Source organism: Coffea arabica, chromosome 3c, assembly GCF_036785885.1.
Source record: "Coffea arabica cultivar ET-39 chromosome 3c, Coffea Arabica ET-39 HiFi, whole genome shotgun sequence".
NCBI classification, from domain to species: domain Eukaryota; kingdom Viridiplantae; phylum Streptophyta; class Magnoliopsida; order Gentianales; family Rubiaceae; genus Coffea; species Coffea arabica.
The window spans coordinates 35,050,212-35,076,434 of NC_092314.1; the positions used below are offsets into that span (position 1 = coordinate 35,050,212).

At 32.9% G+C, this 26,223-nt stretch overlaps 1 protein-coding gene across 1 annotated transcript; it reads left to right on the plus strand.

Annotated features, from left to right (window-relative positions):
• Window positions 1-16,219: 16,219 nt before the first annotated feature.
• Window positions 16,220-19,542, plus strand: LOC113734041 (GDSL esterase/lipase 1-like). Its single transcript, XM_027260355.2, has 5 exons — window positions 16,220-16,577; window positions 16,776-16,900; window positions 16,990-17,220; window positions 18,711-18,972; window positions 19,162-19,542. The coding sequence occupies exons 1-5, from the start codon at window positions 16,313-16,315 to the stop codon at window positions 19,395-19,397; spliced, it is 1,119 nt and encodes a 372-aa protein (XP_027116156.1). The 5' UTR covers window positions 16,220-16,312; the 3' UTR covers window positions 19,398-19,542.
• The last annotated feature ends 6,681 nt before the right edge of the window (window positions 19,543-26,223 follow it).

A 26,223-nucleotide genomic window follows, 5' to 3' on the forward strand; every position in this document is an offset into this window, starting at 1 on the left:
TGTTTATCAAATAGTAAGTATGAACATGAAAAATTTGGTATATTTTTTTTTATAATTATAATAGATAATTTTATAATTGTATAGGAAAATAAATTAAAACTCATTACACAAAGGTATTTTTGGGTATTCATTTAAATATTTGACCAAACCAATATTATTTTAAGGTTTTGTTACTAAAATTATAAAATCAAGGAAAGTAAGTTTAATTTTTCAAATCTCAGAGGAGCTCAGTAAAATTATTAAAAATCTCAGGAAAGGTTTCTGAAATTATCCCTTAAATCTTTTCGGTGCATAACATCGAGAATTTAAATCTTGATTAGTGCATCAAAAGCTGTGCTTTCTTGCTTTTAAAAAATCCAAAAAATGGTAGTGGGCTTTTCTGAGTTGGAAGGCATTGAAGAAGGAAGCTTTCTGGTCATTTCCATTGCTGTCGGTAGAGCGCATAGAATCTCAGAAGATGAAAAGAGAAGGCCCTCGCTTTTACTTGGAGATGAGAAAAGAATCCTGGAAGGATTCTAGTCGTTTCCTTTAATTTTTTTTTTTGGGTCAAAAGTCAACTTCTATATATTTTGTTTCCTTTGATGTTGGTCGAGTGCACAAGTGCGTGAGGGTGTGTGCATTAGGAAATTTCTTTGAAACTTACCTTATTTATTATTATTTTCATTTTTCTCAAAGCTAAAAATCAAAACTTAGTGCACTAAACAAAAGGAAAGAAAATAAAACTTAATTCAAAATGTATCAACTTACCTTTCCCATTTCTAAGAAAATCAAAATGATAAAAAAATCAGTGTTTACAGTTTGCTTCTCTTTATCAGAATCGTAAAGCAGTCTCAGACAAAGATGTATACACCCCAAAAACTTAAAATCTGTTTGATAACCGAATTCAACACTTTAAATTTAATAGGTTTAGATCTTAATATATTTAAGAGAAATTTGCTAAATTGATCCCTAACATTTTCACAAAAAACTTTTTTAGTCTCTAACATTTAAAATCAGTTAGAATCGTTCCTAACATATAAATTATGATCCATTTTTGTTCTAATGATCGTATTTGCTCATTTTTCGACTGAAAATAACACGCCTCTCTCACGTGGACATATTTTTAGGGGCAAAATCGAAAATTATACTTCCTTACTTACCTTTCCCCTTCTCCCCGACCCCAATCATCACCACCACCATTATCAACACCGCCCCCTTCCTCTTCCTTACCTCCCCCATCCCTCCTTCCCCTTCCGTCTATGCCACCAACACCCACCCTCCTGGTGCCCCCCTCCATCTATAAACTTATCACCTCCTCCTTCCCCACAAGTATCACCTTCCCCTTCCTTTGGCATAGCACCTCCATCTCCAACTCTTTCACCCTCTCCTCCTCTGCCAATTGTAGTCCCATCACCACTTACCTCAGTTTCTCCACCTCCTCCTACTATAAAGTCATAGCTCACCAGCCCTTCCTCTCCTGCATTACCTCCGCCACCACCACCTGCTTCTTCCCAGACTCCATTCTTGTTAAATCCCCCTCCACTTTTGGTGGCGTCTCCTTATCCCATCACCACATCTCTTATTCCACCTTCTCCCCTGCCTCCTGGAATAATACATCCCAAGCTAATGCTCTAATTAGCTCAGTCTTACCAGCAATTGCCCCTGAGAAACCCACTGCAAGATCAACTACACCTGCTCCAAATATTAAAGCAATCACAATATCCAGAAATGGTGGGAGCATGAAGGGCGGAGTTGTCATGGCAATTGGATTCATGGGCTTTCTAGCAATTGGTCTTATGGTGCTTGGTGTCTGGTTGGCACGAAAGCAAAAGAAAAGGAGAGCCCCATTCAACATTAGATACACAATGCCTCCTCCATATGCTTCCTCCCAAAATTCAGGGAAAAAATTAGGGTTTTTTTTACTGTAATTTTAGGGGAAAAGGTGAAAGGGGTACTTTTACTTTCAACTTGGAATGAAGTATGTTTTTAGATTTTGCCCTTAAAAGTATGTCCACGTGAGAGAGGTGTGCTATTTTCAGTAGAAGAAATGAGCAAATATAAGCATTAGGACTAAAATGGATCATAATTTATATGTTAGGGACGATTTTAGCTGATTTTAAATGTTGAGGACTAAAAATTTTTTTTTGTGAAAATGTTAGGACCAATTTGGCAAAATTTCCTATATTTAAATACATTTGATAATCAAAATTAGAATATCTGAATTCATTAATTGATACTGAATTTTCTAAACAAAATTTACTCCAAAAAAAAAGTTTTAAACTGTTCACTTATCACTTAATATAGTATACACTTAAATGTATTAAATTTAGTACGTAACTATTCACTAACTTAATGGATTCATGTTTCAGATTTTAGACTTCAAATTTCAAATTTTAAAATTCAATTTTATCAAATGTACCCTTAGAATAAGAGAAAATGATATTTTGAAAAGGGGTAAAATTAACATTTAAAAGTGATACTTTAAGCTAAAAAGTAGTTCAAAACTTAGATTAGAATCAAATTTTGCCGACTTGAATTTGTAAGAGACGAAAAACTAATATTTTAAAAATAAATAATAAAAAACTTCATTTGATGAAATATAAGTGATGTTTTGAACATATTTCAGTTCTAAATTGTGTATTACACGTACCAGTTGTTATGCAAATTCAATTTATTCCAGTGGTAAAAGTTTGGGTCAACCAGATCTATATCCCCAATTATGGACCTTGTGGACTTTTTAAGTAGCCATGTTACTTCTAGTAACTGGGGCTAACGGGTTTCCTCTTCTTGTATTTGTTTTTTTTTCCCTTTTAGCTACAAAAAAAAACCAAAAAATAAAAATGATTTCCGCTCCTATCAATATCCAAACTTCAAACCTTTCCTTAGGAAGGCAGTTGAGGAGAGTTTTTGGGCAAATTGGATTAAACAAATCTGGTCCTTTTAAAGCCTTACTTAGATTATAGACAAGAATAAGAGGAAAAAATTGAAAGTTTTTTTTTTTTAAAAAAAGGATAATATGAGTACCACAGTCTATAACTTAAATCGAAGTTATGGATACATCTTAATCACAGATTTCTAGTGCACGTTTTGATGGGGAAGGACAACCGGTTTGCTTGGTTAAATGCAGAGATGAGTAAACTTATCTTCTTCTCCTCTCTATGCTCTCTCCAAACCGATTTGTCAATATCTTCTTCTCACACCTCTTTCTCACAAATAACACCCATCATTTCTAATCTTTTAATTTTTTAATCTTTCACTTGGTAATTTAACAAGTCTCCAATCCAATGATCTAATTCTTATTCTCTGTCTTTGGGGATAACGTAAATAACAGAAGATGCCAAAGAAGAACTTCTATACAATGTTGTAAAGTTAAAAAAGATCTTATATTATTTCGCAGGAAACAGTGGGGATAATTGCAACTAAGGAAGAAAATTAAAAAAATAGCTTAGAAAAAGTAAATCTGCAATAGAGAGGTAGTAGATGGGGCCGAGTAAGGGATGAGAGGGATCGGGAGATTGGTAGCATGGGTTTTATCTGATTATCTCTAAGGAATGAGATGGGGCGGATTTTAAGATAGTGGGCTGGGGATGGAGGATGGAGTTAGTGGTGGGGTTATTGGGCAAGAAGGTTTTGTGGGAGAAAGGTTGTGAAGCAGCAAATGTGATGATGGAGTTTGACAGGGGTTCTTTTGATAAATTTGGATTAATTGAAGGATTCTTCAAAAGTTAACACCTACGTCTGTGAACCATGGCTAGTTAACTTTTTTTTTTGTTTTGCTTCTACTTTTGTCGATGGAAAATTCTAAGACACTATACTAGGGGAAAGGGTTAGAGGAGGTAAATCGTCACCAAATCAATGAATGCATGTGCATCTGATGATAAAATCTTCAAAAAATTTTAGAGAAGAACGTAAGTTAGAAAATTTGATCCCCTAACCAAGGAAAGAAATGAATCTAAGAGGGTCAAAGATATATTCCAAGACTCTATACTAGGGGGATGGGGGATGGGATGGGTAGAATCGCCATCGAATCAAACGGATGCATATGTATCTGATGATAAAATCTCAAAAAAATTTTAGAAAAGAATATAAGTGAAAGGATTTGATCTCTTAGCCGACGAAAGAAGTGAACCTAAAAGGGTCAAAGAGAAATTCTAAGACTCTATATTAAGGGGAAAGGTTGGGGGACAGAATTACCACCAAATCAAATGGATGCATATGCATCTGATGGTAAAATTTCCAAAAGAAAATCTATAGAAAAATGTAAAGTAAAAGATTTGATCCGTAGCCTATATCGAAGAAGAGTTTTAAATTTTTCTGTAGTGGTCAATTACTCTAATAACAGTAGGTTAATCCATGATTAGTTAACTAACATGTGAAAGCATGTATGCCTATTTAAACAAGCCAAAAGGGTGACGTGCCTTTTTCAAGGACCACACCGTCTGGGTTCATTAAAGAATTTGTCTATTCTTGTAGTAGTTAAATCAAGTCTTGGTTTCCTAGTCGGTATTGGTTTCTTTAAGTCCAAGTCCAATTGTATTCCCTCTGTGATTTGGAAGCTAAGTTTTAGGAGACAAAGTGGTCTATATAAACCACTACTGGTAGCCTTGTTATTGACAGCCGAGAATTGAAAAACAATCTGAGAAGTTTGCCTCCTGAAGCTTTTGCTGTCCTTCGTTTCTTTCTTTAGCTGTCCCGTTTGTTTATATATAAATATTCCGCTGCCAAGCTATTACTTTGAGTGTGTGATTCACTTGAATTATTCTATCCTGTGGGTTAGTTTCCTACAAAGTGGCATCGGAGCTTTGTTTGAGATCCGGAGAAATTAAAATATGGATCCAAATTATTTGCACAATTGTCACATTTTTATCTTCGATGGTAAAACGATTTTGAGGCTTGGAGGTCGATGATGAAGAATTTTTTCAAAAATATTGGAGTTTGGAATATTGTCGAAACAGGATATACAGAGCTGATAGAAGGTATCGAATTATCAAGCGATGCAGTTAAAGAATTAGAGAGAAATAGACAGTTGGATTGCAAGGCAATGTACTATCTCAATACTCAAGTCCAGTTGCATGTAGCCAAAAAATTTATACATGCATAGTCGGCAAAAGAGGCTTGGACAATTTTGGTGAACTCAAATCGAGGTGCTGCTAACGTGAGAAAAATCAGATTGTAGGAACTTAGGAGACAATTTGAGTTGGCCCAGATGAAATCCACGGAGTCAGTTAAAGATTTTATTGGCACAATTAAAGAAATTGTCAATGATATGGAGTCCAATGGTGAGAATTTGGAAAATGTTAGAATTGTTGAAAAAGTTCTAAGATCTCTAACTGCCAAATTTCACACCAAGAAGACGGTCCTTGAAGCCACAAAGGACCTTGACAATTTGTCACTTGCTGAATTGGAAGGAGAATTGCTGACGTATGAGATGTCCTTGAATCAGCAGCCATCGGATACAGTAGAGGAGGTGTTACAAGCCAAGGTAGATCACCCAAAAGGAAAAGAGGGGGTGAATCGTATGGACACAAATCAAAGGGGCCAGAACTTCAGAGGTAGAGAACATGGAGGCAGAGGTAACTTTCGTGGTCATGGAAGAGGTAATTATTCTTACCAACCCAGAAACAATTCTAATAGGGATCAGGAAAATAGTCAACAGCAAAGTCAAAGAAATAATTTTCAAAAGCATGATAGATCTAATGTCCAATGTTATAATTGTGGTAAAATTAGTCTTTATCAGAATGAATGTTGGTCCAATAAAGAGGTGTATGCTAAAGTGGCTGAAAATAGTAGTGATAGAGAGAAGACCTTGTTGTTTTCTAGTTCTACATCTGAAGAGTCTATGAAGAATGATTGGTTTATTGATTCTGGCTGTAGTAATCATATGTGTGGTAAAAAAGAGATGTTTTCTGACTTGGATGAATCTTTTCATGCATCTATGAGATTTGGAAACAATGAAAAAGTGCCTGTTCTTGGAAAAGGAAAAATCAGAATTATCTTGCAAGATGGGTCTTCAAATTATATTTCTAATGTTTTCTATGTGCCAAGTTTATATCATAATTTATTGAGTTTGGGACAATTGTCTGAGAAAGGTTATGATTTGCATTTTAAATATGGTGATGGCACCATATGTGATGAGAAATTGGGATTAATTGCCAAGGTAAAAATGAACCGTAGTCGTTTGTGGCCTCTTTCTCTTAACTGTGGTGATTTACCTTGCTTTAATTCCGTGACTTGTGATGATTCTTGGTTATGGCATATGCGTTTTGGGCATTTGAATTTTGGGAGTTTGAAATTTCTTGCAAGAAAGAAATTAGTTGTTGGGTTGCCTTCTGTTGAGTTTCCTGACAAGAAGTGTGAGTCTTATATTTTGGGAAAGAAGCACAGGGATCCTTTTCCAAAAGGCAAGGCTTGGAGGGCTAATCGACCGCTTGAACTAATTCATTTAGATTTATGTTTAGTTGAAGTTCCTTCCAATGGTGGTAGTAAGTATTTTATCACCTTCATTGATGATTTCAGTAGGAAGACATGGGTGTATTTTTTAAGAAATAAATCTGATGCATGTGATGTGTTTAAAAGGTTCAAATATTATGTAGAGAAGCAGAGTGGCTACTTTATTAAAATTTTGAGAACTGACAGAGGCACTGAGTATCTTGTTTGTGATGACTATTTGGTGGAAAATGGTATAAAACATCAATTGACAGCCAGATATACACCTCAGCAAAATAGTGTGGCAGAAAGGAAGAATAGGACTGTAATGGACATGGTGAGGTCTATGATGCACTCCAAAGGTATTCCTAAATCCTTTTGGGCTGAAGCAGTCTCTTGTGCTATTTATGTTTTGAATAGGTGTCCTACTAGATGCAATTTCGGGAAGACCCCGCAAGAGGTTTGGACTGGCATGAAACCGGATATTTCTCACTTCAAGGTATTTGGCTGTCTTGCGTATGCGCATGTTCCAGATCAGTTGAAAAAGAAATTGGATGACAAAGCAGAGAAGTGTATTTTTATTGGTTATAGTCATGAGACAAAGGGGTATAAGTTATTCAATCCAAACACAGGAAAGGTGATTGTTAGCAAAGATGTAACTTTTGATGAACATGGAGTTTGGGAATGGTTTAGAAAAGATCCTAAGACATCGCCAAAATTTTCATCCATTTCTCCCATTATGGGACCGAGTGCTAGTAAGCAAGTAGTGGAGCAAGTTGTGCACTCTTATGGTGATCCCTCAACTTCTACTATTCAGGTTGAGACATCCAACCGACCACAAAGAGAACGCCGCATGCCAGCCCGATTTGATGATTATGTTGTTGGCACAAATGAAGATTTAACTGATGACGCGATTATAAATTTTGCTCTTTTTGCAGATTGTGATCCTGTCTCATTTAAAGAAGCTGTCAAAGATGATTGTTGGGTTCGTGCAATGGATGAAGAAATTCATGCCATTGAGAAATATGATACATGGGAGTTGACCACTATCCCACCTGAAAAGAAGCCAATTGGAGTGAAATGGGTATATAAGACCAAGTATAAGCCAACAGGAGAGGTGGATCGCTTCAAAGCGAGATTGGTTGTCAAAGGCTATAAGTAGAAGGCAGGTATTGATTATTTTGAAATTTTTGCACCAGTTGCCAGACTTGATACGGTTCGTATGATTGTATCACTTGCTACAAATAATTGCTGGAAAATTCATCAAATGGATGTGAAATCCGCATTTTTAAATGGTTTTCTAGAAGAAGAGGTATATGTTGAGCAGCCTGTACGGGTTGAAACAAGCTCCTAGAGTTTGGTATACTCGCATCGATACTTATTTTATTGAGCATGGTTTTCTGAGATGTCCATATGAGCATACTCTGTACATCAAATTCAACCCTGGAGGAGATGTCCTTATTGTATGCTTGTATGTGAATGACTTGATATTTACAGGCAACAATCCCAAACTAATTTCTGAATTCAGGGAGGCCAAGATTAGTCAATTTGAGATGACAGATTTGGGATTGATGTCTTATTTTCTTGGTATTGAGATTCATCAGTTGAATGATGGAATTTTTATCTCACAAAGGAAGTATGCAAGTGATATTCTGAAGAAGTTTAAGATGGATGTGGCTAAACCAATGATGACGCCGGTTGAAAAAAAATTGAAATTAACCAAAGATAGTACTGGTGATTTTGTTGATGCTACTTATTTTAGGAGGTTGGTGGGGAGTCTCAGGTATTTAACTTCTACGAGACCTGACATCACTTATGGAGTTGGTTTGATTAGTAGATTCATGGAATCTCCATGCTAGTCTCACTTCCAAGCCGCTAAGAGAATTTTGAAATACGTTCAAGGTACGCAATCTGACAGTATATTTTATTTATCTTCATATGATAACAACCTTGTTGGATACACTGATAGTGATTGGGCTGGTGACACAATACAAAGGAGAAGCACTTCTGGTTATGCATTTTACTTGGGATCTGGTGTATTTTCTTGGTCCTCAAAGAAACAACAGGTGGTTGCTTTGTCCACAGCAGAAGCAGAGTACATGACGGCTACAAGTAGTACTACTCAAGCACTTTGGTTGCGGAGAATGCTTGGATTCTTACAACACAAGCAAGATGGTCCTACCACAATATTTTGTGATAGCATGTCCGCTATTAAGTTGACAAAAAAATCCAGTTTTTCATGGGCGCAGCAAACATATTGACATCAAGTATCATTTTATTCGTGAGTTGGTTCAAGAGCAAGAAATTGTCATTGACTATTGCAGAAGTGAAGATCAAGTAGCTGATATTTTGACAAAGCCGCTCAAATTGGAGATGTTTATGAAATCGAAGAAGATGCTCGGCTTGGTAAAATTTGAAGATCTTGATTTAAGGGAGGCTATGTAGTAGTTAAATCAAGTCTTGGTTTCCTAGTCGGTATTGGTTTCTTTAAGTCCAAGTCCAATTGTATTCCCTTTGTGATTTGGAAGCTAAGTTTTAGGAGACAAAGTGGTCTATATAAACCACTACTGGTAGCCTTGTTATTGACAGCCGAGAATTGAAAAACAATCTGAGAAGTTTGCCTCCTGAAGCTTTTGTCGTCCTTCGTTTCTTTCTTTAGCTGTTCCGTTTGTTTATATATAAATATTCCGCTGCCAAGCTATTACTTTGAGTGTGTGATTCGCTTGAATTATTCTATCATGTGGGTTAGTTTCCTACAATTCTAGTGGGTAGGTGCAGTATTTCGGACCCAGCTGGTACAGATATGCTACAACCCAAAAAGAGCGGTTTGCCTAAGTATGAATTGACTTGCCGACATATATAGTTGACAATGGGCAGGAAGATCGCCAAAGAAAATAGATACAGAGTGTTAAAACATGGCAAATTTGCATATCCAACTTCACTTAGTAGCATTATTCTTCCTTTCTAGTCTTAACACTTCACTTAGTTTTTGTGACAAAACTAATTACTATAATTTAAAAAACCATTATGATTTTTTGGCAGAATTTACTATTTTTTTCTTTAATATTGACTCACTAGATTAATCTTTTATACACCTTCAACGTAAGTGTTTTTTTTTTTACATGATTATATCTTCACATTTCATCGTAAAAATTAGGATGATGAGTAATAATTTTTTCCCTAAACCTGGTATTTGTTAACAAATCATCAACTTGATAAATACCAATTTTTGGAACAAATTTTCCCACTATTGCTATCATTGGCTTCTTCCATGTGGAATGACTCTTCATTATTGGTCTTCCCCTTGTAGTATCTATGTCTGTCGAGTTAAACTTATAATTAAAGTAGGTGACAGCTAACAAACTAACAAAAATATTAATCACAAAAAGTAAAAGGTTAATCACTAAAACAAGGGTTAATTCCAATAAAGCCCTAAAAAAAAAAACTCTTTTCAGAACTTGCCTCGAAGGTTTAATTGTACCAATCCATCCTTTATAATTCCAATATTCCCAAAGGCGTAATAACATATTAGTTTGGTAATGATATGGGCTGACAAAAATGAACGTGTACTAAATGTTTTAATAATGCAAAGATTTGTTGGATAATAGATGATTTAACGCATAGAAAGCACTAAGATATCTTTTTCTTTACAAATGTCAAGATGGACTACCTAGAATAAATGTGTAATGAAGTATTAGGAAAAGTTTGGTCACTTCACAGAATCACATGAGCTGCACATGACCAAATCAACTATAAATTGGACTGTCCAACCTGATTGCACTTAATTGGGAGTATTATTAATAGTATAAGAGGTGCAAGGGTACAATTAAATCTTTAGGGGCAAAGTGAGAAAATAGTATTATTTGAGGAGGTTCATTGGAATTAACCCTTAAAACAAAAACAATGACTTATAAATTCGATGATTAATTAGAAAATACCACATAAAGACACTAACAAATTTATCAGTTACTTAAGTTAGAGTAAATTAGTTATTTATTATAAATGACAAATTCAAAATCACAATAGAAAGGAGTTAATAAAGTTTTTTACGACTTGGAACTAATACTTAGTTAGTTTATAATTAAATGATGTTGATTCTAGAGAGCGGAGATATGACTACTAAAATATTTTGGTTGGAAGATGGACAGCAAATTGGTAAAATAGTAGGTTATAGAATATTGTACTAAATTAGCTATATATAGCATACGCAGTAGGTGGAGTTATTTACAAACAATTGACAGATATAATTGGAAATTTTGTCTGATTGTTTGATTGTTGTACTTTTTTTTATAATATAATGTATGTTTATATAACATTGATGTATTTTTAAATTTTATTTATGTACACCAACTTAATTTGTAAATACAACTGCATCAGTACGTACACACCATATATTGTGGATAAAACACAACAATTGCATTAAATCGTACCTAATCTAATCATCCTACCTAGATCCCACTATTTACAAAAGGGCAAAAATTAATGCAAAACTATAGTTGTCAGATTTTTTTAGTACATACAAGAGTTTCTCGTGGGCAATAGGCCCTACTACGCTCAGACTACATCAGCCCTTGCTTATCATCAGCTTAGTTTTGGAAGTATTGTGTTTATGTTTCCAAGATTACCTGATTTTCTATGGAGAAAATTGCACTTTAGACCTCAAAGTATTGTGTTTATGTTTCAACCAAAATAAAAGCAACCCCTAAAGTATCCAATTTCGATCGATTAATCCCTAATGTTTCGATCTAAACAAATATAGTTTCTAAAGTATAATAATTAACCAAATTGGTTCATAATGGTTTATAAAACATAACCAAATTTAATAATATAAAACAAATGTTTGAAAAGGTTCATCAAAGTTATAGAAAATTCTAGAAAGACCACAAAGATTTTAAAAACATTAATAAAGTATAAAGTAAAGGTAAGATATTCACTTTTGACAAAATAAAGACATTTTGTAGATATTCCATTTTTGTAATTTGTACATAAAAGTATACAAAAGTGCATATATAATTACAATACTTAATTTACTTATTAAAAAAAGTACACAAAACGTGTAGAAAAGAACACATGCACTACACATGCTTTGTTCCAGTGTTAAAATTAGATTTTTTAGATTACCTTAAACTTATTTTCTAGGGTATTAAAAATTTTATGATTTAACTATAAATTGTTATGACGTGTATATAAATTTCACGAATTTTGATGGATTTTTATATTATATAAATAAATTTTCTTAGATTTTATAAAACATTAGGGACTAATTCAGTCAATTAATATACTTTAGGAATTATATTTTTTTAGGTTGAAACATTAGGGATTAATTAGATTGAAATTGAATACTCTAGAGACTACATTTGTTTAATTTGAATAAAGCATTGTGGACTAGTTTGCTCCAACCCCCATACATAAAGGACTGCAAGTGCAATTTTCCCATTTTCCATGTGTGATATGTCCAACCTTGCTAAAATAATGTGAATGGTTTTCAAACTAGTATTCAAATTAAGAGAATTATTTTTTTTGGCATCTAGGTACCTACTACAATGCCTACTCTCTTTGCTAAATGTTTGTTAAGTCCATAATCTAATCGTACAGCCGCAAAAAGTGAGATTTGAAAAGGAAATACAACTAAAAAAAACTTCTTGGAGCATTATATTTTAGGTAGTAGTTATATTTTTACAAAAATGGAGTTAAATATAATTGCAATTTCAATGACCTCTTAATTATGGCTTTAAACTATTGATTTGTGATTGGATTAAACTACACATATATAAACACTATTATAGGTTATATTTAAGTAGGAGAAATTTGAGACGATAAGGTACAAAATATCCAAAATTGATGTTAGAAAGTAAAACAAAAGACATATAAGTTTGAGGGTGCAAAATAGAATTAGTGCTTTGTAATTTTTTGATTTAAACCAAATTAAATGCATAGAAGAGGAAACACAATCATATCGATTGATTTTTGATGATCAAGCTTCAACGTCATTGCATATGTCATCTTAATTTTTTTTTGGGGGCTACATGATGACTTAAGAAAGGTTTATAGTCTAGTAATATATTCTCCTCTATTGCTTTTCCTCATAAATTTATGTGTATGCCTTTGTTAGTGATTTATTGCCATAATTAATTCTATACAATCTTAATTCAATTTTTTGAGCGCATTATTTCCAACATTACTTGCTCTAATAACCTGTAATGTAGGAGGTTAGTGTCCCTTGGAATTTCCATTTCTTTATGGGTTAATTACATTAATTTTTCAACCTTGAGATTTAGCCAAGTTACTAAACAAACCTTGAAGTTTTGTTAAATAACAGTCTCACCTCTTGACTATACAAACGTTTGTCCAAAAACCCCCTAACATCTAAAGCCGTTAGAGATGCATCTGATGTCAAGAAAAAAATATTGTGCAAGCCCAAAGATGCCATTACATAGGCCTGCTCATTTTTTGTTCTGCAAATACCCCTTGGGCGTTTTATACATTGGTTACACAAAAGTTTATCAACATGCCTCAGGGTTCAAGAATATCGTTCATCTCTCCCAAAGTCCCAAGAATATCGTTCATTTCTCCCAAAGTCCCAATCTTGATACTCAATACAGGCAATAATAGTAATAATAATAATAATAAAATCGAAGGTTATTAAATCCGAGGAGGAAGAAGTAAGAAAGCAAGCACTTGTGGATTAAGTTTTGGACAATCAAAATCAAGATTCTGACATGCATGTGAACGTCCATAATTCAAGGATCAAGACAATTTCTTTTTAATTATTTTGAAGATTTGAGAGTTTTAGAAATTGGGTTTGAAAATCCATGGAAGACTGGATTTTTTTTTTAATCATTATATGGTTAATATGATTAGTGGGCGTTGATCAAGTAAGAGCTTTTTGTTTAATTTCGAAATTTTTAGTGAGTGTGTTTTCTTTTAGTTGTTCGAGTAGATTTCTTTTTTCTTTTTTCACATTTGATTTACATTTCTTTAATGAAAACTCTGTGATTTCTTCTTTTCTAGTAAGCAGGTATTAATTAAAATTTTAATTTTGTGAACAGTTTTTTTTTTGTGAAATTAGGCACGGATTCATCATGAATAGTACCCCCAACTGATAATCTAAGGTTGAAAAACGGATGATGTACCAAATATGGAAACTGGACAGTGGGTATTGGTGAAGGTTTCAAGAACCTTGGTTTACTATCAGGTCATGCACCTATAGGTGAGCAACCGGTTTGGGTTATCTATAAATAATGAAAAAGAGTTAAAATTAGGTCAAGCTATAAATGATGATTATGCATTTTTAAAGGAGTATAAAAAAGAGTGGAGCAGGTTTTAAAAAATGGTGAAATTGATGGAACCTTTTCAAATAGGAGGACTGGGAATGTGAAACTAATGAATTTGTTGATTAGGAGAACTTTGTGAATCTAATTAATGAAGCTGCTTTGTCAGTGATTTCTTTAGTTTATAAAACAGAAGTGCAAACTTTTCTTTACCTCTTCGTTCCTCCAACAGGTCTCTACTTCCTCTCATCCTCTCAGAAAGTCCTTCTTCTTCAGGAAGTAGACCATTCCATGGATTCCATTTTATGATGTTTTTCAATAATGTCTTTGCTAAGCTTTTTTAGTGAGACTCGTTTATTTCTCCTAGGAGTTTATAGTGAGAATTTTATATTGCTCCTCTGTTTGGATTCATCAGTTTTTCAAATTGAAAATTTTTAAAAAGTACTCTATAAAGTATTCTAAAAAGTAGTCTAAATTTTTCTTAATGTTTAAAAAATATCCTAAAATATATTCTAAAAATTTTTCTACTCTTAAATATTCCAAAATATTTCCTAAAAATATCCTAAAATATACTCTAAAAACTCTGCTATAGTAAAAATTTTCAAAAAACCCCCAAAAATAGTTAATCCAAATGGATTTTATCTTCATTTTTTTGTTTGATTCGAATTTACTTCAAATCTGGTTGTCAAATCTAGAATGTCTTTGGATCTTGCATCTATCTCAACAGATGTGATTATTGTTATTGAAGTTTAAAGCCATTTGATTAGTAGATGTGTTGATTGAAATATGTACAGAAGGGAGTTACAGTGATTTATCTTATTAAAAGGTAATTTGAAATTTTCTTGTATTTTTTAGATTTGTTCAAAATCATTCATATCTACTGGACTAGTTATTAAATTGCAGATTTATTATTTTAAATGCATGTTTAACATCGCAGAGATGTAATGATAGTGAGAAACACCTTGAGAGAACCCACCAAAGAGTCTAAAATGTAAGTCAGGAATCCAACTCTAATTCAAAAGTTTAAACCATTAGATTTCGGATCCTTGCTTACATATTAACCGTCCTTTCTCTATCTCTCGGACCAATGTGAGATATAATCCTTTTACTCATGAACCTAACAAATCTCCTCCTTCAAGAGTATCCCTCACATTAAACCTAAATTTACAAACCCTTTTTCAAACCCACTTTAATACTCAACGCAAATCCAACTTATCATCTAAGGTCACCTCTTTCCCAAACAGGGACCCATTGTTCTTCAAGATCCAAACTGCATTTTTGGAATCCTGCAAATCTTTGACTCTTTGGTCTAACACCGACCAGACCCCCCTACTAAACCCATGGCGCACCTGGTCCAACACTAACCAAATTTTAGCACTTGGGCACTTTGGTCCACCATCAAGAAGAGAATTTTTACCGGTCCAACTCTTAGAAGAATCCACTTATCCATTAGTAGCCCAGTCTCGCAACCTAAAACTCTGATACCAATTTAATAGGAAGAAACACCTCGAGAGAGCCTATCAAAGCGCTCAATATGTAAGTCAGGAACCCAATTTTGATCCAAAAACTTAAGCCATTAGGTCTCGGATCCTTATTTACATATTAACCGCTCTTTCTCTATCTCTCAGACCAATGTGGGACATAATCTTTTACTCATGAACCTAACTTGTAAATCAAATTGTATTAGACAATTTTCAATAATCCGTTAATGAAATTTGCTTTTTGTCAAAAAAGAAAAAGGAATAGAAATGCAAATGAGCCTTGCTCGATGCACCTATTGTAGCGGACTCTGGATATGCAGAGAAGATATTTCAGTTATTTTGGAGTGGAATGATCAGAATCAAAGGGTAAGTTTCTAAACCATGGAGAGAATAGTTTATCAGAAAGTGTGTGTGAACATGGATCTGATGTAATATATAGTGACAAAGGTGCGCAGGAATGCCTTTGTTGCCTTTCATCTCCAAAACAGATAGCTGCGTAATTTGAAAATTTACTTTTTCCAGTTTTTAAAATGCACTGATCCAGCTCATAAGTGTTCTGGGCATCCAATCATTTTACTAATTCTGTCCAAGATATGTAACAGAAGTTTCTTAAACGGGGTATCTGTTATTTGACTAAACCTCGGGGTTTGGGCAGATAGTTTGGCCAAAAACCTCAAGAGAGGTAGATGTAATTAATCCTTCTTTATTTACAAAGGTAGAAAAAAAACAAGGGAGTACCAAATGTATTGACTTCTGCATTAATTTTGTCCAATATCCCGGTTAGATCAATCATCAATGAAGGTCTTAACTTGTGGTGCTTAACTTGAACATTTTTTTATTTCTTCTGGCGGCTTAATAAGAGGCTGACTTTTTCAATTAAATGCTTAACGTTGATTATTCACCTAGTTAATTACTAATATAATCTCAGCAATCTATAACATTTCTAAATTTCCTATTGTACTTGCCAGCAATTATGCAGATGGTTGTTCAATTTCTCCTAGTAGCCAGGTCCAGTAGAAGATTCCAATCCAACTGGCACTTCAAAAACTATTGAGCAATTTGCCTAATCTATGAATTGACTTGCCCATGAAGAAATATATAATTGACACTGGGCATCAAGATCGCCAAAGAAAATAGATACAAGTGTTATAAAACATGGCAAATTCGTACGTCCAACTTCACTTCGCAGCATTATTCTTCCTTGCAAGTCTTACAATCCCCTCTAATTGCCTTCCTGGCCTTTATCCTAAAGCCCCTGTTGCCCTCTTTGTCTTTGGTGATTCACTTTTTGATCCTGGAAACAATGACTTCATTAAGACAACCACTACTTTCCAGGCAAATTTTCCGCCTTATGGAGAAACATTTTTTAAGCTCCCAACCGGGAGGTTCACTGATGGCCGCATTATCCCTGATTTTATAGGTAAGAGCGCTTTCTTGCAAAAATCTATATGTTTACAAATTAATCTTGCTTGCTAAAGCGTGTGCAAATAGAGTATTTGATACTTGATACGTTATGCATCTATATCTGTTAGTGCTTAAAGAAAAAAACTTTTATAACGACGATGTTTAAAAGATTAATCTTTAAAATATATTTAAAGCTAGTAGTGACTTTTTGCAGCTGAATTTGCAAAATTATCTCTAATTCCACCATACCTGCAAACTGGATATCATGAATTCTTGACTAATGGCGTGAACTTTGCATCTGGTGGTGCTGGTGCTCTTGCTGAAACTAATACCGGATTGGTACGTATTAACTTGTGATTATGCAATTAATTCCAATATTTTAGTCACATCTAATTGCTAATAGGTCAGTTTTTCATGTCATTTTTCAGGTGATCGACCTTAAAATGCAATTCAAGAACTTTAGGAAAGCTAAGAAACATTTGAGGTTGAATATAGGTAAAAGAGCCGCAAGACGAGTGGTGAAAAATGCTGTATACTTGTTTGGCATTGGTAGTAATGATTACTTGAGCCCGTTGACTAATAATTCCAGTATATTTAAGTTGTATGCACCACAAGATTATGTGGCAATGGTGGTTGGCAACATTACATCGGTTGTTCAGGTAATATTCCGATTTTCTTTCTTTTTTCAACCATTTTTTTAGTAGGAAAAATGTGGGGTTTAAGAATTCAGAATCTCTAACTTACAAAATTTCAACTTTAATCACTAGATCAAAACCTTCTCAGCTATTTCTCTTTCAACTTTGTTAACTCTTTATTGCTAATATTGGAATTTCCTTAGCCAACACATATTGGCTTAGTTGATAGTACCATTTCCTCTAAAAACGGATCACAAGTGGTCGAGGGTAGGGATGGCAACGGGATGGGGTTGGGGAGGGAGATGCCTACAAATTCCCCCTACCCTTGCGCCCGCCCCATCCCCCGCCTCCCGCTCCCCCTGCCCCGCCCAGTTTAAAAATTTATTATATAATTTTATTATAGTTAAATTTTAACAAATAATCAAGTACTAAAATATCAACACATCATCAAATTATTATTCATTGTAATTTTGCAATTGAAACTTATAAAAACAATCAAACAAAAATTATTTGAATACAATCCAACATGATGAAATAAATATAACTAAAGTAGTCAAGTTTTCACTTTTGACACAAATACAATCACTAATTCATTATTGTGCTTGTGCTTTTTTTAAGAAAAAATTGTTATTGTATTAAGTGTAATTAGGAATTTAGTATAAATGTATTAGTAAATTTAGTATAACCAATTAATAATTTGTATTAGTACACATATATAATTATTAGTATAATTAATAATATCAATTATATTATATATATACTAACAGACATTATATAATACATATAACTAATAATATCATTATCATAAGTTTGTAACATTACATCGGTGGTTCAGGTAATATTCCGATTTTCTTTCTTTTTACAACCTTTTTTTTAGTAGGAAAAATTAGTAGGGAAAATGTGGGGTTTAAGAATTCAGAATCTCTAAATTACAAAATTTCAACCTTAATTACTAGATCAAAACATTCTCGATTATTATCTCTTTCAACTTTGTTAACTCTTTATTGTTAATATTGGAATTTCCTAGGCCAACACATATTGGCTTAGTTGATAGTACCATTTCCTCTAAAAAAGGATCGCAAGTTGTCGAGGGCCTATTATATGGTAATGATCGAAACTGAAACTACCTAAACTTAACTTTTTAGTGCCGTAACTGAAACATCGTTATACCAATGGTTTAGTGTTTATGTTTCTCGCATTGAAGTACCAGTTTGATTATCACAAACCATCTCAAATATGTGGATGGGATTTCACAAGTTTCATTTTCGACAAATTTACCCTTTGATGTAATTGGGTTGAAAATGGTATAATAAAAGTTCGAATCTGGTGTAACTAAGTTAAGAAATAGTGTAACAAAATATAAAATTACTAATCTACCCGAAATGAAGTAAAATACAATTTGTAATCCCCATTTCCACATTTTTTTTCCCTTCTCGCCCCTTCCCTATATGTTGCCTTTTGGCATAGTGTGTTTAATATCCATGTATCTAATCCCATTGTTAATTGACTGACAGAAAATTCACGGGGAAGGTGGAAGAAAATTCGGGATTTTAAATTTGGGCCCTTTAGGCTGTTTGCCAAGGCTTAGAGCAGCCAATGTGGCCGCGGGAGGAAATGGAGAGTGCGTGGAACATGTCACAGCTTTGGCTAAATTACACAACGTATTGCTTTCCCAAAAACTCCAGTTGCTACAAAAACGGCTCAAAGATTTTAAGTACTCGTATTTTGACGTCTTCACAGCTTCCATCGCGACAGTACAAAATCCGTCCAAATTCGGTATGTTCTTGAACACTTTCACGAATGATGGGGAAAATTCTTAAGTACTACAATCTTTCATATTAGATGCAGAGAAATGTCTGCAGAATTAGTGGCATCTCTAGATCTTTTTTAAAATAGTAGTATAATACTGCTAACAATTAGCAAAGGTAGTTGAGTAACATTTTATTCGTTGATTACTTAAAAAAGGTTTTAAGGAAGTGAAGAGTGCTTGCTGTGGTAGCGGGCCATTCCGAGGATATTTTAGCTGCGGAGGAAAGAGAGGAATGAAAGAATACGAGCTATGTGATAATCCCAAAGATTATTTATTTTTCGACGCTAATCATCCAACTGAAGCGGCGAACTTGCAGTCTGCGGAGGCGATGTGGGGAGGGACTCCCAACATAACAGGGCCTTACAATCTCCAGTCGCTGTTTCTGCTTTAATTTCTGGTGAGGACTTTGTAAGTTGTGTAAATTTGATGTTCATTACTTCAGATTTGGACTATATGTGTAATTTTATAATTATGTTTTACAAAATAACCGCATGAATTCAATTTTGTTGTCATTATCAAAATGTATCAACAACCAATTCAATAACATAGGATCAATGCATTGCAAAGCAGCCTTTGTTACACCAATATAGGGTCAAAGCGGCTTTTCTAACTGATCCATCCACCTTAAACTCTTGTAAGATCAAACCATACAAAAAAAAAATCAGAGTGTGAACAAGTCCAAACTTTAATTATGTAAAAAATATCTTTAAAACATTAATAACTAAAAAATCAATGCCGTAAAGGCATTTAGAATAACAAATTCCCATTAAAACTAAATATCATTTAATGACATGACACCTATATGAGCAGTGTACTCATAAAATATTTTGGATTTCAATCTTTTAGTGAGCGGATTCGCAATTACGGAGTTTGTTCCGATATGTTCTATAGACAACTATCCATTCTGAATTTTTTTTAAGAGTCAGGAACTTGATGTCTATATATTTTGATTTGGTTGATCTCCTATTATTATTAGAATTTTGAGTTGCTGACTTATTATCACAAAATAATTTGAGTGATTTTTCAATACCATCTATTGCATGTAATCTTGTGACAAAATTTTGTATCCAAATTCCATGATTGGACACTGCATAATAAGTTATGAACTCTACTACCATAATAGAAGAGACTATAAGAGACTGGTTAGCACTCTTCCAAGATATGACATCCCTAGCCAATAAGTAGATATAGTTTGATGTTGATTTCATACTATCTTGACATCCAATATAATTGGAATTAGTATACCTAATGATTTCGAGTTCATCTGGCATCCGAAATGTGAACATGTAGTCTTTTGTTTTTGTAAATACCGCAATATCCATTTGGTTGCTTTCCATAGGTCTAATCTTGAATTGTTTAAATATCCACCCAACATCCAATAATGTATACAATATTCAGATGCATATAGATCTGAACATACATTAGACTCTCTAGTGTTGGTGCATAAGGAATCTTTTGCATTTCTTTTTCCTCAAAAACATTCTTATGACGCTGATTGAAACTAAACTTGTGTCTCTTAACCACAAAGGTGTCACCTGATTTGCAATTTTGCATGCCATATTTTTTGAGAATCTTTTCAATATGGCTCTTTTATGATATTCCAAAATTACCTCGAGAGTAATCCCTGTGTATCTGTGTGCTTAGCGCAAAAGACACATCACCAAAATCTTTCATCTTAAAATTCTTAACTAAAATCTTTTGGTTTCATGCAATAAGTCTATATTATTGCTCACGAGCAAAATATCATCAACATACAATACTAGAAAAATATATTTGCTCCCACAGAATTTATGGTATATACACTCATCGACCAAATTCTTCTCAAAATCGAATAAGATGATTACTTGATGAAACTTAAAATTCCATTATCGAAATGCTTGTTTGAAGTCATAAATAGATTTTTTAAGTTTGCAAACCATATTTTTAAAATCTCTTGGTACAAAGTTTTTGGCTGCACCGTATAGATTGTCTTATCAATGTTACCATTAAAAAACATTATTTTTATATCCATCTGACGTAACCCAAGATTGAAATACATCACTAATATCATTATAGCCCTAAAAGAGTCATTTGAAGAAATTGAAAAGAAAGTCTTTTTATAGTCGATGCCTTCTAACTTTTGCGACAAGACGAGCTTTGTACCTTTTCACATTGCCATTCAAATTCTTCTTGACCTTAAATATCCATTTACAACCAATAAATTTTGTTCCTTCTGACAATGGAACAAGATCTCAGATATCATTGTCTTTTATAAACTTGATCTTTTTATTCGTGGTATTGATTCACTTTTGAGAGTTTGAACTTTTCATAACTTGAGGGAAGTTGATTGGATCATCTTTCATCATTTTAGTGTCATCCTCATGTTCTTCGAGAAATGTAATCATCTAGGATTGTACTTCTCATTTTCTCTAATGCATTTTTTTAATGGCATTTGTTCTTAAGGTGGTAAAATTTGTTCTTTTGCAACAATTCATTGAATGGGAGGTTCCCCGACATTATCTTGATCTATTGCATCATGAACAAGATCAGAAATAGGGCTCCAAACAAAATCAATGGCACCTATAGGAATATTAATATATTACTCTTCAAAGACAAGGTGTCTATCTTTTTCTCCAAACTCAACATCCTTAAAGAATCAAACATTTTCTGTTTTGAAAATTAATTTAGATATGGGATCATAAGATTTATAACCCCTGGATCTTTCAGAATATCCAATAAAATAACAACTTATCGTCCTTGAATCTAGTTGCTTTTGATTTAGCCTATAAAGTCTTGCCTTGTTTGGACATTCCCAAATATGTAAATATTTCAAATTAAAATTTTGTAATCCAAAACTCATAAGGGGTTTTGGTAGTTACCTTAGTTGGAAGTTTGTTAAGAATATACATTGCAGTTTTAAGTACTTCTCACTCGAGTGACTGTGGCAAAGTAGAATGATAAATCATAGTCCTCACAATATCCTTAAGCAGCCTATTTCATTTTTCAGTTTTCAACAATACCATTCACAGTGGGTGAACCCCACATAATATAATGCGGGATGATATCGCATTCTTCTAAATATTTAGCAAACATTCTTGGACATTATTTATCTAAACCGTTATATCTACCATAATACTCACCATTATGATCAGATCTGACACTTCTGATTTTATTTTTTTTGAGTTGTTTCTCAATTTCAGGTTTAAAATTATTTAACACATCCAGTAACTATGACTTTTCATAATTGAGACACATGTAGCATATCTTGAAAATTATTTATGAACGTTATAAAATATTATTGACGATTCCAAACAGATGTAGGGAATGGCCAACAAAAATCCATATGTATAAGTTCTAAGACTTCTAAAGTCCAGTTGGCTTCAAATTTTCTTTAATTGGTTTGTTTCCCCTTTATATAATTAATACAATCATCAAACTTTGCAAAATTTAAGGGGTCAAGATTTTCATTTGACACAAGCCTCTTTATTCTGTGTTTGAATATATGACCTAATCTCTTGTGCCATAATGCAACTAAATTCTCAATTATTAATTTTTCTCTTTACACCTCTAGTATTCAAATGTAGGGATTCATTAGATGAAGTAATTGTATTAATTAAATATAGATTATCATAATATAATAAAGAATTAGAACCAACCAATTTTAAATCATGAAATAATCTAAACTTTTCATTTTCAAATGAACAAGAAAAATCGAATTTGTCTCAATTCTATTGAAAAGACAGTACAATAAATATTTCATTAAAATTCAAATAAAATCCAATTTTTAATAATAATTTAAAAACTCCTATTGCCTCAATTTCAATTGTGTTGCCATCACTCACGTAGATATATCTTTGACTATTACTAGGCTTTTGGTAACTCAGGCAACCATGCATAGATAGATTGATGTGAGATGTTGCATCAAAATCTGTCCACCATATATGTCTAGATATTCAAATTAAATCATCCTTAGAACAAAGCAAATTAAGAAGAATACCTTTCTTAACACACTAATCATGATAGTTGGCGCAATGTTTCTTCTTATGCCCTTCAACTCCACAGAAGAAACAACCATTTTTTCTCGATTCAACCAATTCCTTTTGTTGTTTCTTTTGTGGTGTCGTATCTATAGCTTTCTTAGCATTCTTCCTTTTGCATCCCTTGCCATTATTAGTAGTGGGTTGAGGTTAGATAAGCACGTTCTGTCTTATCTTATTTCAACCTTTTTTCTTCCTCTATATAGTATGAGATGAGTTCATTTAGAGACCAAATTTCTTTTTGACAGTTATAACTCACCTTAAATTGGCAAAACTGTGTAGGAAAGTATATCGAGACTTGATGCACGAGTAATTTCTAAGAGAGTGTTACGTTAAGTGCACTCAATTTAGAAGCAGGATGAGATATTTTCATAATGTACTCCTTGATATTACCTGCGCCACTATATCTCAATGAAATTAAGTCTGTCAAGAATGTATTTATTTCAACCTTTTTATTTTTGACAAACCTCTTTTTAATGTCCTAAAAGAACACCTTAACTGTTGTTGTCATTTCAGACATTATGCTTCCGAATGCTTTCAGAATAGTCTTTTTCATGATCATTAGATACATGTGATTTGATCTCTCCTACCTTTCCTTATCCCTTTTATCATCAGGGGTACTTTTATCTGTAAAAAGTGGAGGAAAATTATCCCTTAACGCAAAGTCGAGATCCATTATTTCAAAAACTATTAAGGGGTTTTCTTTTCAAGACTTCAAGTTTGTGCATTCAGCAAAGGAATATTGTTGATATCGGTAGTTATATTTACATGATCATTCACAATAATAATCCTAGATTATTTTAAAAAAGTTGTATGAAAAGAAAAAGCTGAAAAGTTAAAAAAAGGCATCATTTTAGTGTCAATTTTTACCAAAATATTATTTTAAACACTGAATGAATTGAGAACAACAAACAAAATTAAAACACAAAAAGAAATACCAAAAATACACAATTTCACCCCCTCTCTCCTTTCTTTCTCCACCACTCCTCCCATCCAGTAACCCTAACCCACTGACCTACCTCTCTTCTCCCTACTACCTATTTATTTCCCTCCACTACCATCCTTTCTTCCTATGCCATCACCTTTCCCTATCCCTACAATCCTTTTTCCAGCCCAACAAGGCCCACCTCTCCCTTCCCTTCCTCACTCAATACCCTAATCTCCCATCTACCTAATAGCCTTTTTATTCTCCATCCTATCACTCATCCCCTCTATCTCACAGCCAACTTCTCCTTGGCCACAAGTCACCCTCACTCAATGTCCAAGCCCTATCTTTGCTCCTCTTTTCATTATTCATGATTCATTTGATCATTTTTCAAGCCTTTTTTTTTTTACCAAAATCAGAAACTAATATCAGAATCTAGAGGAAATTTGAATTTGGATTTCAAATTTTGTGAAATTCTACCTTTTTTTAACAATCATCTGGAGATGGTTTTCAGAAAATATTTAGAGAGAATATTTTCTAAAAAAATCATCCAAATGCACTTTGTTTATTTAAATTCATATTTACATTTTCTTTTATAATGAGTCTATTTTAAGTGAAAATAATCATTAAAAACTATTATTTATCGAATCTAGAGGTTGTGTTAGATTATAAAGTTCAAAATTAGAAATCTAAAACTTTGAAAAAAATGAACATATTAAAGTACTCTATACTTATTAAATACCAAGAAAAATAATAACAAATTCTTTTATCTTATAGCGGTATTATTGGCTATAATTATTTACCATTAAAAGTGGTGTACCAGTATTATTGGCTGCCAATAATTGCCCTTAAAAATGTATGAACCTGAATTCTAATATAAAGACATGAAAGGAGTCAAGAAAATTTTTAATAAAAATTAATCTTTCCTCCAGATGAACTTTGGTGAATCAAAATAGGAGAAGAGCTTTTTGATTTTATTTCATTTTAGAAAATTGGATGCAGTTTGAAGAAAAGTTGCGATCAATCTTTCAAAGTAGGAGAAGAGCTTTTTGATTTTGTCTCTTATTAGTAAAATTAGCTGTTATCTTTAAAAAAAAAAAAAATTGTTGCGAGCAATCTTTGAAATGATTGACATTATGGTAGAATGAAAAACCACAAACAATTTTGGATCAAATTTGGTTAAAATTCCTATCGAGTAGTGATATTCACATATTCCTATCTGATACCACATGCTTTTACTTCCTTGAATTGACTTAGGATGCAACAAAAATTATGATGATGAACGTGTTTTCGTATCAAACAAGGATGTGTGAATATCATTACTCTTTCTGTATTTATTAATGTCATTCAAGGATTGAATATAGTAATCTCCAATGTATTTTTTTTTTGTAGAAATAAAACTTGCTGTTAGAATCTCTAAAATAATGGTCCAAAGTATTGTTGTTTCCTTTTTATTTGTTTGTATCATTCTCAAATTTAACGGTATAAAACACTATAGAAGTACAGAAAACATTAAGAGGTAATAACTGCATATACTTATATCCAATAAAAAAAACAACGAGATTAAAAAAGGCATAAAAAAGAATGGAATTAATCAAAAGGCATAAAGAAGCAATGGGATTAAAAAAAAAAGAACGGAAATCTAAAGGTTAAATAGGGGACTTAGCTAAAAGCCCTTCTTAAATATATATATATATATATATGGTGCATTTGATAAAATCGAAATCTAAAATTTAAAACTGTTAAGTTATTGAATTGTTGAGTGCTAAAATATTAATATTTGACCGTATTTTGCAATAAGTGATAAGTGAACAACTTATCACCTATTGTTTTGAGTAAGTTTTGCTTAAATAATTGAGGGCCAGTTAATTAATTAAGATATTTAATCTTTGGTTATCAAACACATTTGAACATATTAACATTTAAACTCATTAAATTTAAGTGCTAAATTGGTTTTATCAAATAGGGCCATAGCATGAAAACTTATTTTTGTTTCCTGATCATTTATTTCATAAATATTAGGCTTGAAATGTGGATAAAGTTTTGCTTATCGATATGAACCATAACTTTCTAATTCAACTATGCGGTCTTTTGTTTACATTCTATTGGTAATTAAAATAATTCAATAATAAAATATATTTTCCCTAATCAAGTTTTTTATTATGGATATTTGGTCATTTAGACTTTATTAATGGATATTTTCCTTGTTTGTTGTATAATTCATTTATTGCATGTCTATTTCTTTCCTTCATAACCAATTTTCAACTAACATGTAC

Excerpts from the sequence above, each read along its gene's own strand:
- LOC113734041 (XM_027260355.2), top strand. The coding sequence starts at position 16,313 with ATGGCAAATTCGTACGTCCAACTTCACTTCGCAGCATTATTCTTCCTT. Across the intron at positions 17,221-18,710 it reads ACATTACATCGGTTGTTCAG|AAAATTCACGGGGAAGGTGG; the intron begins GTAATATTCCGA and ends ATTGACTGACAG. Across the intron at positions 18,973-19,161 it reads ACAAAATCCGTCCAAATTCG|GTTTTAAGGAAGTGAAGAGT; the intron begins GTATGTTCTTGA and ends TACTTAAAAAAG.